We start from the raw sequence: 14,073 nt of genomic DNA on the forward strand, positions 1-14,073 counted from the left end.
AGATGAGAAATACAGACACTAATGCAGTACGAGCCATAAAAGCCTAATGCTGTTTGTTGAAACACTGCTCCCAGGGTGCCATTGATAACACACCAATAAAACCCAATTACATTCCAGGGACTGGCATTTCCCACTTTTATCTATTTATTTTCTGTCTAATTAAAACTTGTTGCTATTCTTAATTTGATGTAATGTTTCCTTCTGGGCCTCCTTGCGGGCTTCATAACTCTCCCCGATTCCTATCAGCCACTTCACCTCCCTCGAAAAAAAGGTAAACAGGTCGTGTTCCCTTCGTTCAGCACAGATCAAAAACGGCTGGAGAAGTTATTTCTCATTTAATCTGAAATATGAGGTAGAACAAGAGCACTCACGAATCTCGCTGATCCTTTCATGTTGTAATGGTGGTACTGCTGTAGATAACTCTCTATAATAAGGACTGTACTATTGCCTGAATAATTGAGAACTCAGCTGTTCTTTTGTTCAAATGCACAACACAAGTGCATGAAGCACAAAGTGCTCTTTATTTGCTGAAATCAAACTCGCATTTCTTTCATGCTTACTGTTAGCACTTAGGGTTTTGTATAATAGCAGTGCAGAAATTTGGATGGTTTTGGAGACTATCATTTTCACCTACTGTATATAACAACACATGCATTGTATATCATTGAACAAGATCCAATTTTTCCCAGTATATATCTTTTACATTTGTATCTTTTTTCCCTGTTGCATCAAATGCCTTAAAAAAAAACTGTCCAAACATTAGAATAATTTTGATTAATTAATTGACTTTTTGTAGTTAATATATTAAAGTATACAGTTACTTTCTAAAAAAAAAAAAAAAAAACATATATTCAGAAAGAGGTCGATTTTTGCAACAGCTTATTACTCATCTCTCTTGCTCAAATAAATAAATACATCTTTATTTTTCAATATTAATCCAAATAGATGGGAAAATAAATAAATAAATAAATAATATGTAAACTTGAATTCATTTAATAATGATTATACAACAATTATATGGGTTTAACTTCACTTTAATTACTAATGTTTTGTTTAAATTCCACAAAACAAAACCACAAATGATTTTATTATAGAAAAAGTAAAAAAAAAAAAAAAAAAAAAAAAAGTAAATTAGGCTTTAATTTATTTTATTCTATTTCATATGATTTGGGGATGAAATACAGTACGAGTATAATATGTTCTTGACCGCTTTCGTGAGATTCGTGCAGAACTCTTTCACTGAAACAAAATGGTGGAATGATATAATAAAAAGCCTAAACCGGACATATCAAAATCCCTATTCTGCAACATCAAATACAAGCAACACAATGAATCATTGATGCACTGTACTGCAAGGTTCTTCACATACATGCCTGCATGTAGTAAATGGATAGCTTAAATAAATGAATCTGATACTGGTAGCTCCTCATGCACAAGTAAACTCCTGACAGATGTTTGATGACATGGCATTGTGCATGACTCTTCTTAATGATGCCTCCAGGGACGGGGCCCGTCCACAGGCTGAAAGCTGACTGGGGGCCGTTCTATTTCCACAATCCTCAAGGGGCAAGCGGCACAGCCCCGAAACATTGATATAAACTGCAAGTGCTACACACATTTAGCAAGACAATGAAGTCACAAGTGGACAAAAAAGGAGCTCACGGCAATGTGTGCAAGTGTTCCGATGATAAAACACTTCTTGTCACTACTATCTCAGATTTACGGAGCCCCGCACATTACATGCAAGAAAAAATAATAATAATCGCGTGCACGATTTACTAATTTGTTCCCTCGATTTTCTAAATCGAGCGGACGATTTACTCATTTGTTCCCTCGATTTATAAATCGTGCGGACGACATAGCAAATCAAGGGAACAAAATAGTAAATCGTGCGCACGATATAGCAAATCAAGGGAACGAAATAGTAAATTAGTCAATTTTGAGGGACTACTGCCTTTCTAAAACACCACTGACACACTGTTTTGAGGTCTTCATGTTTATTTTAAAGTCACAATGGTTCATTATACTGGGTTTGACTTCAACATTTCACTTGCTGTCTACTTTCACCTGCCTCAGTACAGAATCAGATATTCAGTTGTGCCAAGCATTAACATATTCTCATTTAAACATCTAATTAACCAACACACCAAAACGCAGATGGTCTGAACACTGACCCTGTCTGTTCCAGCGTAGGAACGCTTGCCAGAAGGACTCAGGCATCTCTCACCATCACAGTTTCTACATTAATGCATCCTGCCGACTGTGTGCTGCTGAAGTTAGGGAGATATATGCTAAACGCACGCCTGTATGCAGCCTGCCTGTGTTAACTGATTCCAAAAGGGTAGGATTAGCAATGGAAATGGCCTGTGCTGAGCTGTCTGAACGGCACACAGGGGAGTGATGATGCTAAACATCCTTGTGCATGTGCCCTGCATTTGCTCTACACAATGCAATCCCATGACACACAACTGACAAGCATTAAAACACCCTCACTGGGTCGTCTGTTAGACAGCATACCTGACAGATTTGAACCTGCTGAGTGACAAAGCATTAACGTCTGTGAGACGAGGCACTTGATAGCTGGCTTTCTCTGTCCATGTGGAAAAGCCTAGATAGCATCTTAAACCAGCACACAGACCCCCAGACCGTGAATGGATTAAGATATTCTGGACTGTTTAGTGCCTGACACACAAGCCATTTACGTTTACATGGTTTATAGCGCAATAGTGTCAGAACACCAGCATGAATATTCAGAATTCACTTGTTTGCAGGGAAAGCATGCAGCCTTGGATCTACCAGTTTTATTACTGAAAGGCTTAATAGAGAGGAAGAACAAGGGAACAATGAGAAAAAGAGGTGGAACAGGACTAGGAAATGAGCAAACTCATAAGCACCATGCCTCACAGTGATGGAGCTTTGGTTTCAACATCTGCCCCCTTTTACAATAGCTTCAGGGTAAATTATTTGTTAGACTCAGTCTCTGATGGCATGGCCACAGTCTGATCAAGTCAAGCGAGTCATATTCATTTGCATAGCACTTCTCGTCTTATAAACAATGCATCAGGCTGACCGTATCATGCATACTGCACACAGAAAGATTGGCTGGCTTCTTTAAGACCTCCGGGAGTCAGGGTGAACCAGTCTACCCAGAAACAAAGTCTTGTGAGGGTTGTGTGGTGTTAAAGTTGGCATGAAATGAATATTCACCCTATTATTTTTCTAAAGGAGTGCCTTTTTACACCAAGTGCAAAGATCCATCTTGTTGGCAGAGGATATTTACACTAACTCTGCCCACCAATGTCTGATTGAGCCAGACAAAAATGTCCAAAAGAAACCTTATTTGTTAGCAGATTTTGCCAAACTCATTCTTCTCCCTTTTCCCATCGGCTTGGAAAGTCGTATGTTTTAAATCAAAATGAAAGGGTTAGTTCACCCAAACATTTAAATTATCCCATTATTTACTCCTATATATCCCAGATAGCATGGTGACATTGATACAATGTCAGAGGTGTCAAAAGTATTCACATTCATTACTCAGGTAGAAGTATAGATACTAGGGTTTAAAAAGACTTCTGTAGAAGTTGAAGTATCAACACAAGCTTTTTACTCAAGTAAAAGTATATTATTAATTATTGCAAAACTACTTAAAGTATAAAAGTTAAAAAAAGTCTCTCTCTCTCTCTCTCTCTCTCTCTCTCTCTCTCTCTCTCTCTCTCTCTCTCTCTCTCGCATCTAGGTTTCCTTCGGATGACTTTTGGCGCTGCGTACAAACAAATGTGACTACAGCCTCTCACAAGTTAGAAAGACACCACAACGCCAATCAGTTTAGCGATGTGTATTCAGGAGGCGGGAGTCAGGTCTAAACCGTTTGTGTAATTGGCCAATTTTTTTTTTTTACGACGACAAGCCGAAATTAAATGGGAGTAACGAGGCTATTTTTAAAATGTAAGGAGTAGAAAGTACAGATAATTGCGTCAAAATGTAAGGAGTAGAAGTAAAAAGTCGTCTGAAAAATAATTACTCCAGTAAAGTATAGATACCCCAAATTTCTACTTAAGTAAGTAAGGTAACTAAGTATTTGTACTTCGTTACTTGACACCTCTGCACAATGTTGAGTTTTGATTCAAACCATAATTTTGGTTGAGATTGACATTTCAATGTTTAAAGTGTGTTGGATCAGCATTGAAATTTTGATGAGAGCCAACAGCACACATGAGTGGAAACAGTGACATTGAACTAACAGTGATTTGTAGTTGATGAGCACAAGATCATTCAGCCATGTATCTCTGCAGAACACTAGTGGGTGTTTCTCAATGGGCATTTTCAACCGCTTTACCCGATTCGCTCTAATCCACTGGGGGCTTGGTTTAGGGGTGGGCCTTCATGATTTTAGCAAGTCTGTTGAAAAATGGTTGAAAAACATTTAGGGCCCTATTGCGTTTCCGAATCCACTTTTGCTAGTTTAACGACGGGAAAAATGGTCGGCGCGCCAGTCGCATGGTCTAAAAGGGTTGTCCCAATTCTCATAATGAGTAATGGGTGTGTATTGGGATTTACGTGCGTTAAACCAATCAGAGTCTCATCACCCATTCCCTTTAAATGCCAGTTGCGCTCACGTCATGGCAGATTCGCTATTTACATGACGGAATTCGATAGTGGAAAGTCCGAATACGTCTCCAGAACGCAAACGGATCTGCTCGTGCGCGAGGTTAAAGTGCGCAAGCAGACCATCTACGGGACAAGCCAGATCTTTATGCACACAATAATAATATTTGACATTGTAATCATTTTATTTTAAATACTTGGCATGTTTGTGTGCTGCTGTGGGTCCCTGTGTGTTAAATAAGCAGAGTGTCCGCGCGTTGTGGACCCGCCTATAGGCGCACATTACTAACACGCTCTTTAAATAACAAAAAAACCCCATTTCATTTGGTCAATGGCGCAGTCAATTTCTGCTCCTCAAAATAGCAACGTGCCAACAATGTGCCAGAACACACCTCGTTCTCAGACCAGCAGCCCATGGGCGCAAATGCATTTGCTATTTAAACGACATGGCGCAGGACGTGAAAATGATAACTGCGTCGGACTGAAACTAGCAAAAAACAGTTGCGTCGCGCTTGCCGCTGCATTGCGCCGGGTGTAAGATAGGGCCCATATTGTAGTTTGAAATTGGCCACTGATTGGTAAACGCCCATTTTGGTTTTGCATTTGCACTTCTCAGTAGTCTAATGCTTCCTCATTAGAGAGAAAACATACAGTAGGTGCATCCTATACAGAAGTCTTGTTTGTTGAAGCACCTGACATACTTACATGACTTCTCTAGCACAGTTTCAAACAATGGTGCATCTACCCTATTTATATCCTTATTTATCCTACCTTATTTAATCACTCATATTCCTGAATCTGTATTAAATTTGAGAAATGTAACTGATTTCCATTCAGTCTAGCTTGTTTCCACTGAAACAATAACTAAAAAATATCTTGTGTTTTTTAAGAAAGCGACTGACATGGCTATTTTTGTGATATTTAAAGAGATTATGGTCTACATAAGGTGCATCTGCAGCTTCAAAGGGATAGTTCAGCCCCGAAATGAAAATTATGTAATCATTTATTCACCCTCAAGTTGTTCCAAACCTGTATGAGTTTCTTTCTTCTGCTGCACACAAAAGAAGAGAGTGAAGAATGTTGGTAACCAGACAGTTGATGGTAGCCATTGATTTCCATGGTATTTATTTTCTACTATGGAAATCAGTGGCCACCGTCAACTTTCTGGTTACCAACAATCTTTAAAATATCTTATTTTGTGTTCAACAGAAGAAAGAAACTTTTACAGGTTTGGAACAACTTGAGGGTGTTGACATAATTTCGGGCAGACCTATCCCTTTAAAGAAATTTTCGTTGAAAAAACCTAAGCTCTTTTATACTACAAGATAAACTTGTTACTTGAATGCTATGTAGTTTGACAGAAAATAAACTGAGATCCAACACACCAGCCTGGAAGTGTTCAATGATCCTAATGACCTTGATTAGCTTGATTAGCTTGATTAGCTGCCTCAGGTGTGTTTAATTAGGGCTGGAGATAAAAATCGGACACCCCTGCCCTAGTGCTTTCTTTTGATATTGAAGCATTAATAGATTTTAGAAAAATAAATTAAACACAATTTAGCGATACTATAATCGTAGTTAGAATTATAGTGTATAGCTAGAATAGTGTTCAGCAACTTTTTTTTTTTTTTAAGTGAATCATTAAAATTCTTGAATGTGACTGTATGAATGACAACTGAATCGACTTGTTCTTGAGTAACATCATGCTTTCTTTTTCAGATTTCAGAGAACCCAAAGGAAACGAGGCAGTCTGATATAAGACAGATTTTTCAAACCCTGAACCGTTGGACCACCTGTAGTCATGACATCAGACTTCTGAAGCCAGTTTTATTTTTAAAGGTTGAAATGCTTTTGTCCTATTTCTCCCCCTTTCTTTTTTTTAAAGAATGATCTTTTAATATATTTTTTCCATTGATTGATTGTATAAAATACATTGACTCAACTGCTGGAAAGGTGCCATTTATATTTTAAAAGGTTTTCCCCAATTTTGAAATGGTCCGGAATTTGTTGACGCACCATTGAAGTGTAGTTGAAATATTAATGTTGTTTCAACATTACCTTTGTTCATCAGATGTCAACATTCCTTTTCAGTTGTATTTTCAGTGTTTCAACAAAATGTATTTAGAATCAACATCACATTGTAACATTGATCAAACCATACCACCAAAGATTATTTTTGTTAATTTCAGTGTTGATTCAACAGCAGTGATGTAGATTCAATATCATAGTGTAACGTTGATTCATCAATATTATCATTGATTATTTGTGTTAATTTCAATATTGATTCAGCATCGGTGATGTAGAATTTTTTTTTTTTTGTTCAACATAGTTTCAACAGTAACTGAGGGTGCAAAAGTGATGTTGATAAAATATCACTTTGTAATCCTGAATCAATACTATTACTGTTGATTTTTGGTTGAAATCTCAACGTTATTTCAACACTAACTGAGGGTGCAAGAGTGATACTAAAGCAACATCCCTTTGTAACGTTAATTCAATGCAATTGACGCATCAACACTGAGTCAACATTGTTTCATTGATTACATGCTATCAGGGATATGACTTTCTTCTTCCAGCCAAACACAATCAGAGTTCTATTTAAAAGTGTCCTGGCTCTTCCCATCTTTGTAATGGGAGTGAATGGTACATGAGATTTTGAAACCCCAAAAAGTGCATCCATCCATCATAAAACTAATCCATACAGCTCCATGGGGTTCAGGGGCGTAATTTGTGGGGGGGTTGGGGGGGACGGGGGGGACATAACCCCCCCAATATTTAAATCTATGCATTACAACCCCCCCAATATTTATACCATGATCACATGAAAAGGAGGCATACCCAAACTTCAACCCCCCCAATGTTCAAACCAAATCTACGCCCTTGATGGGGTTAATAAAGGCCTTCTGAAGCGAAGCCATGGGTTTTTGTAGAAAAAAAAAAAAAAAAATATATATATATATATATATATATATATATATATATATATAACTTTATAAACTATAATCACTGGCTTCCGGTAACGGCCATATACGCGAGTCGAGTTTCGGCAGAGGAGTGACCTCTGACCCAACGCATGATGAGTGACCTCTGAGCACTGACGAACGCTGAAGCGCAGAGTATAGAGCTAAACAAAACACCAGTCACGAATTAGAAGCCTAAAAGGAGAATTGTCGAGGAGTTTGAGTTTGCTCTCACCTAAGCTTAAGCTACTCCTACATCCTACATCATTTTTGGATGAACTGTCCCTTTAAGCCGCACATAAACACAAAACTAACTTTAGTTGATCAGTTCACTTGCCACTTCAACAGTTTATTTTTAAATGGACAGTTCTTTTTCACTGCAAAACGAACCAGACTTTATACCAATATTTAAAGAGTCCAATTATTCGGTAGAATGTGACCCTAGATATCTGATCCTGACTGAGGATCAATGGTCAGCTTCCTGTTAAGAAATGTTGCTGTCCTTCTTTTAATCAGAATATTTCTCACTATATCGGTATTGACATTCCCTGCAATACTGGCTCAGTAATATTCTCCTTGGACATTTGCTTCCTCCCGGTCTAATGACTTGATAATGGTTCATGTAGCTTTTATCAATCGTAATGCAGAGAACTTCTCAGTTGTCCCTGGCTGGAACTTTACTGATCAGTGTTTAAAAATGCATTTCAAGACGGATGCTACTGTTACCAGACATATCTAAAAAAAGACAACCGCATATGAAATGTGAAAGTTATACAAGAGGGGAATATGATCATTGAACATTTTAAATGCTGGTATTTTTCTTAGACAAATGGTTTATATCATCTATGCCATGGACTACTTTTAAGGTGCTTACATATTGATCTTTTTCCCATTTCTTAAGCTTGGCAGTAAAAACCTCTATCCAGATTTGTTGTATGGAACATTTCCAAGAAGCTTGAATATTCTAAGATCACTGTTTGTATTCAAGCAAGAGCTACAACAACACAGAGTCAGAACACGAGTGAGTACAAGATGACAAAATGTTCATTTTTGGGTCAACACATCCACTTCTATTTTGTTATTTCTATTGTATTCTGCCTTTTTTATGTCTGGTTCTCAAAGCCTTGTGAGGGTAAAATGTGAGGGCAGATTGCTGCAACAATCTAGTTAATTAATTGTGAAACTCATAGAAACAGCGATTCTCCTGATACAAAAGACGAGTTTTCAGTTGAGTAAACTTCAAGTCTTAAATTTAATACATTTAGAAAAAAGGTCATACTGTAGTGTTTGACAAGCAACAATTTCTGTTATTAACCTGACTCTGCTGTTTTTAAAAGTGTTGATTGTGGGAAAATTGGATGGAAACCAATTGGGGTCGATTTGACCCCTAATATAATCAAATGCAACCAAAATTTGTACAGCCTTTCCAAAACACATCTTTGTGTTGTAACTTTGCATGCACATTCATGACCCTAAATGAGAAATATTCACAAAATGTCATGAATGAACATTAGTGTTGTAGTAGTCAATGAGGTCTCGGTATCGACCGCATTTGTACTCGTATCCGACTAAGAGGACTCTTAGGAGCTATTTACACGACACCGTTTTCAACTAAAAATGTAAAACTGTTTATGCGTTTTGGCCGTTCATTTACACAACAACAGCCTGAAAGTGCAAGTTTTTGAAGATGTCTCTGTGTAAACAACAAAAACGCCAATCTCTGAAGACGATGACGTCATGCACATGCGTATTACGTGTTCAGTCTATAGTGTTTCATCGCCATCTACTGGCCTGGCAGCAGAATACAGCGTTTTTAGTCGTTTTCGCGGATCCGTGTGAATGGGAATCGTTTTGACAATGGTGTCGTCTGTACGTGAAAAACTCAAAGGAAAAACTTCTCAGTTTTAAGCACATTGTTGTCGTGTAAACGTACCCTAAATTGCCTGTGCATTGTCTTATTTATTTGTTAACATCATTAATGTGATTTGATGTAAAACTTTCTGCTTCAAATGCAATAAATAACTTATTTCTGATCTGATTTGTTTTGTTACTGTTGTGCTGGGTCCAAAATTAACATGAACACCGATTGTGTCAAAAAAGTCAAAGTCAAAAAATTATTACAAATGCCCACAAAATTCAAGATATAATTGCAAAAAAAGTACTCGTATGAGATGTTTATTTTTTTATTATATGATATAATTAAGCAATATCACAAGAGCCAGCGAGCTGTTTTCACGAATATGCGCACAATTGCAAACGTGATATTGGTTTTATTCAAACGTTCAATAACCCAGAAGTTAACAACTGACTTACATTTTAGCCACAAAGTTTTTGCTCCATTTTGGCCAATAATTCAACAAAAAAAAAAATCCAAAGCAGAAGTGTTGTGGTTCCGGTGCAACACACAGCAGTGATTCGTTTCAACTAATCGGTTGAATGAATGATTCAGTGACTCACTCATTAAGCGATTTCATAATTAAAATTATAATTTTATTTCTTCATTGTGTGTCTATATTCAAAATGTAGTTGTTAGTGATTTCATTTGATTGGCAATAGCTCTGTAAAGTGTCTTATTATTCTAATTGTATTTATAAAACATTTATTTGGCAGGAAATGTGGATCTTTCAAATGAACTTGACTCTGGTCTTGGTCTTGACTCGGTTTCGCCCTGCCTTGGTCTCGGTTAAGGAGGTCTACTAATGACTACATCATGTAGGAGTGACTACATCACCAATTAACATATTTGACACATGAAACCACAGCAAACTGAACACAATACATCCGTTCATACACAGCACACTGAATGAGTGAAATAAAGCTTGTGGTTTTCTTTCATTTGGCTGATTGACATGGTGCCTGTGGTAGAGGAGTCTGGCTTCAGAGGTGGCCAAATGGCCTTTCATCCTCACATTAAGGTGCCTTTTCCATTCTTGGTTATTTTAGTCCTTTCAAAGCAATTCTGCATGAAATGGATCGTGCTGTTTTATATCCAATACGATCACATGCTGAGGCCATTTGTTGCGTATGTAGCTTTGAGGTCCAAGTTATTCTACAACCATGAACTTCAGCTTTCTCTCTCAAAAAAGAATAAATACAAAAGAAAAGAAAAAAATATATATATATATTTTATATTTCTCTATATGGATGTGCACTACTCTAAAGGAATGTGAAGAAAATCATAGAAACCTTAATTCCCTTTTCTACAAACGGGTGATAAGGAAAGTGTTTTAGGGTCATTGTGTTAAGATGTCTTACAGCAGTATCATATACAATTCTGGATGTTTTTGGACTCAAGTCTTACTGTGAGGACTGACACAGCCCGCAGCCGCGTGTATAACCAGATTAAGACAATCTGCTACTGAGACCGATAATCTTATGCACAGGAGGGGAAACGCCTCACAGTTTCTCTTTTCATTTATTTATCTCATCCATTCGTCTATTTCATGCACGTTTGCCTCGGGGTCCGCGTTTCTCTGCACATTTCACTGAGCCGATGAGAGACGCTAACCTCAACCGCTTCACCTTCACCGACAGAGCCAGACAGTCATTAATCAAAATGAAATGAAGATTTGAGTCGACGCTGCAGTCTGAGAGAAACACACTTTGAGGAGAATACACTTCTGCATGGCAGAGATGTGATGATAAACGACTGTGTCTCTCATTTCAATCAGGCTGTTCAGTGATTCATGTTTTTGTTGAGGTGTATGACTTTTTTTTCTTTTTTTTTCTTTGGAAGGTAATGCCGCTGAGAATAAATATTTTAGCAAAATAGAAATGGTTTTGAATTGAGTATGCACATGTGTTCAGATCTGGGCAAATAGCTGTAACTGATTATTGATTAGGGCAGTGATGTCTGCAGCATCAATTCAATCATTGTTTGAGATGCTGACAACAGTAGAGCCACTGTTGCATTAGAGCTGTGGTTCCCAAACTGGGATACGTAACCCTGGGCCATGATAGGGGGTACGCTGACAAAATGCTGAATTTGGCCATTCATTTAACCCTTAAACACACACCTCGGGTCTTTAGTGCCTTGTCCAAAACACATGAACGCACAAAGCCAGAGCAGATTCTACAAAGCGTCACGAGAGACAGCGTTTAATTACCTCGTGTCTCAAAGGTCAAAGCACATAACATTACATTAATAATGCATGTAAAAAAGTTACAGAGTTCTTATCTGTACCACCTGACTGCTGCAGATTTATTTCGGCGTTGATAGTGTTGACATATAAACACATAAATCCGAGTCCGAGGACGTAAACAGCTCAGAGATGAATTTTAAGGGTTGGCATCTCGTAATTACGGTTATGACATGGCGTGAACGCAGATTAAGCTCGTTGTTTTGGTTCAGGGGGTGGAGCTCGAGCCGAGCCAATCCTCGGGTTTGAGACTCCTTCGAAGACAGCAAGCCAAGTTTGTTTACCATTAACTATTAAGACTGGATGAGAAGGTGAACTCATGAAATTGTACTCATATTTATAAAAATACCTCCATGTCATTACATCTATAATTTGAACCCTCTTTACCCTTCCCTCACCGCTTAACTCACCATTAAACCAGCCCATAGCACCAACCTTTGTACCTTTTTAATGCAAGTATGTAGTAGTTAAAGACACTTAATATACAGTGTGACCATAAAAATCCTGATAAAAAATGAAGGATTCCACTTATTACATGACAACATCCCAAATAATAAAAGAAGTGCTTTTGAATATTGACATCAATTAAAATTATTTTATGCATGCAGAGTGATACAAGCACCATGAAACAGCTTTAGACATCAAACAAGAATGCAGTGTTAGTTAAGTAAATGATAAATTATTAAAATAAAACTAATATTGCAAAGTGCCTTACCCATTGGGGTGCCAACCCCGTAGGCCTTGGAGTCTATGAGGCCTCCGATCTGTGTGAGGTTGCAGTTGCGCTGGGTGACAAATTCGATGGTGGTGGACTCCATGAGGAAGGCATAATCTGAGGTGAGCACGCGCTCGATTCCTTCCTCGATACTCTTCACCATGACCGAATGTCTTCGACTGCTCATGAACTCCCACATCTTATCATACGTGGAGATCTTTGTTTTCTGGGAGAGAAGTCAAAATCATTATCAGACTTTTAATTCATAAATGCTTTTTGACCAATAAAATATGCTTTCTCTCCATTTTAACATTATATTTGCACATTTCAATAATAAACAGCATAGACAATTGGGAATAAACAGTAAACAATATTTGCGCTTGAAACAACAACAACAACAACAATAATGCAAACTCCACTACCATAATATGTAATCCTAAATCTGAAATAAGAAAGATCTGGTTTGGATAGACATTGACAACACAAAATCAAAACATTGATAACTTCTAAAATGTGTTTTTTTTGTTGTTTTTTTACATATATACTTTAGAAATCTAAAAGTTGGAACTGCAATTGTCATGAAATTTGCAAAAGTGGCGTCACAGGTGACAGACCAATCCCATTACAGGACTCATTAATCACTAAATGACACAACGTTTTTTTTTTTTTCAGAGAAATACCCATGCATGCTCTTCAGTCATTTTTAACAGAATTATTATTATTTTTGTAAAAAAAAAAAAAAAAAAAAAACGAATTTTTAACTTTGCCGAAATGGCAAAATAGCAAGTTAGCGAAATGGCGAAATAGCAAGTTTTGCCACTTGCTATGTGAATACAGAAAAAGATAATCATGGACATGATTCCAAAAGGTTAAATGGTCCTGAAATAAAAATAAATAAAATAAAACTAGTCACACTTGTACTCCTCGCGGTCAAAAATGACTGTATTGGAAAGAAAACAAATTTCATCTAGTGGAAATGTTTGGTACTTCACCCAAACAAAATCTTACTGAAAGCTAATTTTTTGAGATATCATCCTCAAATGTGGAACACGACTTGATTTTCTCACAGTTTTGAGTCAAGATTAAAAAATACATACTTCATATAAAAATGTAAAATAGTATTTTTGTCCATTGTTCATAATTTCATTCTGCCAAGTGTCTTTAAAAAGAGACCAAACTTCAGTCAAGCATTCAAAATGTATGACAGTTTAAGTTGGAATTTTCATTTTCAGGTCTATGCTCAAAAAGTGGTTATAAATAGTTTATAACTACTGCGTAGATATACTATTAAAAAACCCTACAAATACAAAATCTAAAATAAAAACATCAAACTAAAATATAGTACAAATATAGTTTTTTTTTTTTTTTTTTTACCGCACCACAAGGAGCACCAGATGATTGACCCAATTAATTAATATCATCCATTATAAACTCAATTTGATGAAGCTCAGATGATTTGTAAATATTTGTCCTTAAAGTTGTGTACCTACAAATACAAATGAGAACATTTTATTACCAATAAACCACCCACAGACAAGCTTTTCTCGCTCACACTTCTCTCTTGCTGGGAACACAAAGCATATGCAGGTGTTTTTCAAAATAATCTTTTTAAGAATAATCATACACCTATTGCTTAAAATGTCATATTTTCGTC

General features: G+C 37.0%; 1 protein-coding gene across 2 annotated transcripts in view; it reads right to left on the reverse strand.

Annotated features, from left to right (window-relative positions):
* grik2 (glutamate receptor, ionotropic, kainate 2) overlaps positions 1-14,073 on the reverse strand; it is a 226,272-nt gene that overhangs the window by 14,111 nt on the left and 198,088 nt on the right. For both annotated transcript variants that reach the window (XM_084385004.1, XM_084385003.1), the window contains one exon: positions 12,420-12,645. In XM_084385004.1, the coding sequence (XP_084241130.1) occupies positions 12,420-12,645 (226 nt within the window). The remainder of the gene's footprint in view (positions 1-12,419; positions 12,646-14,073) is intronic.

Source organism: Rutilus rutilus (genome assembly GCF_951802725.1).
Source record: "Rutilus rutilus genome assembly, chromosome: 17".
NCBI classification, from domain to species: Eukaryota; Metazoa; Chordata; class Actinopteri; order Cypriniformes; family Leuciscidae; genus Rutilus; species Rutilus rutilus.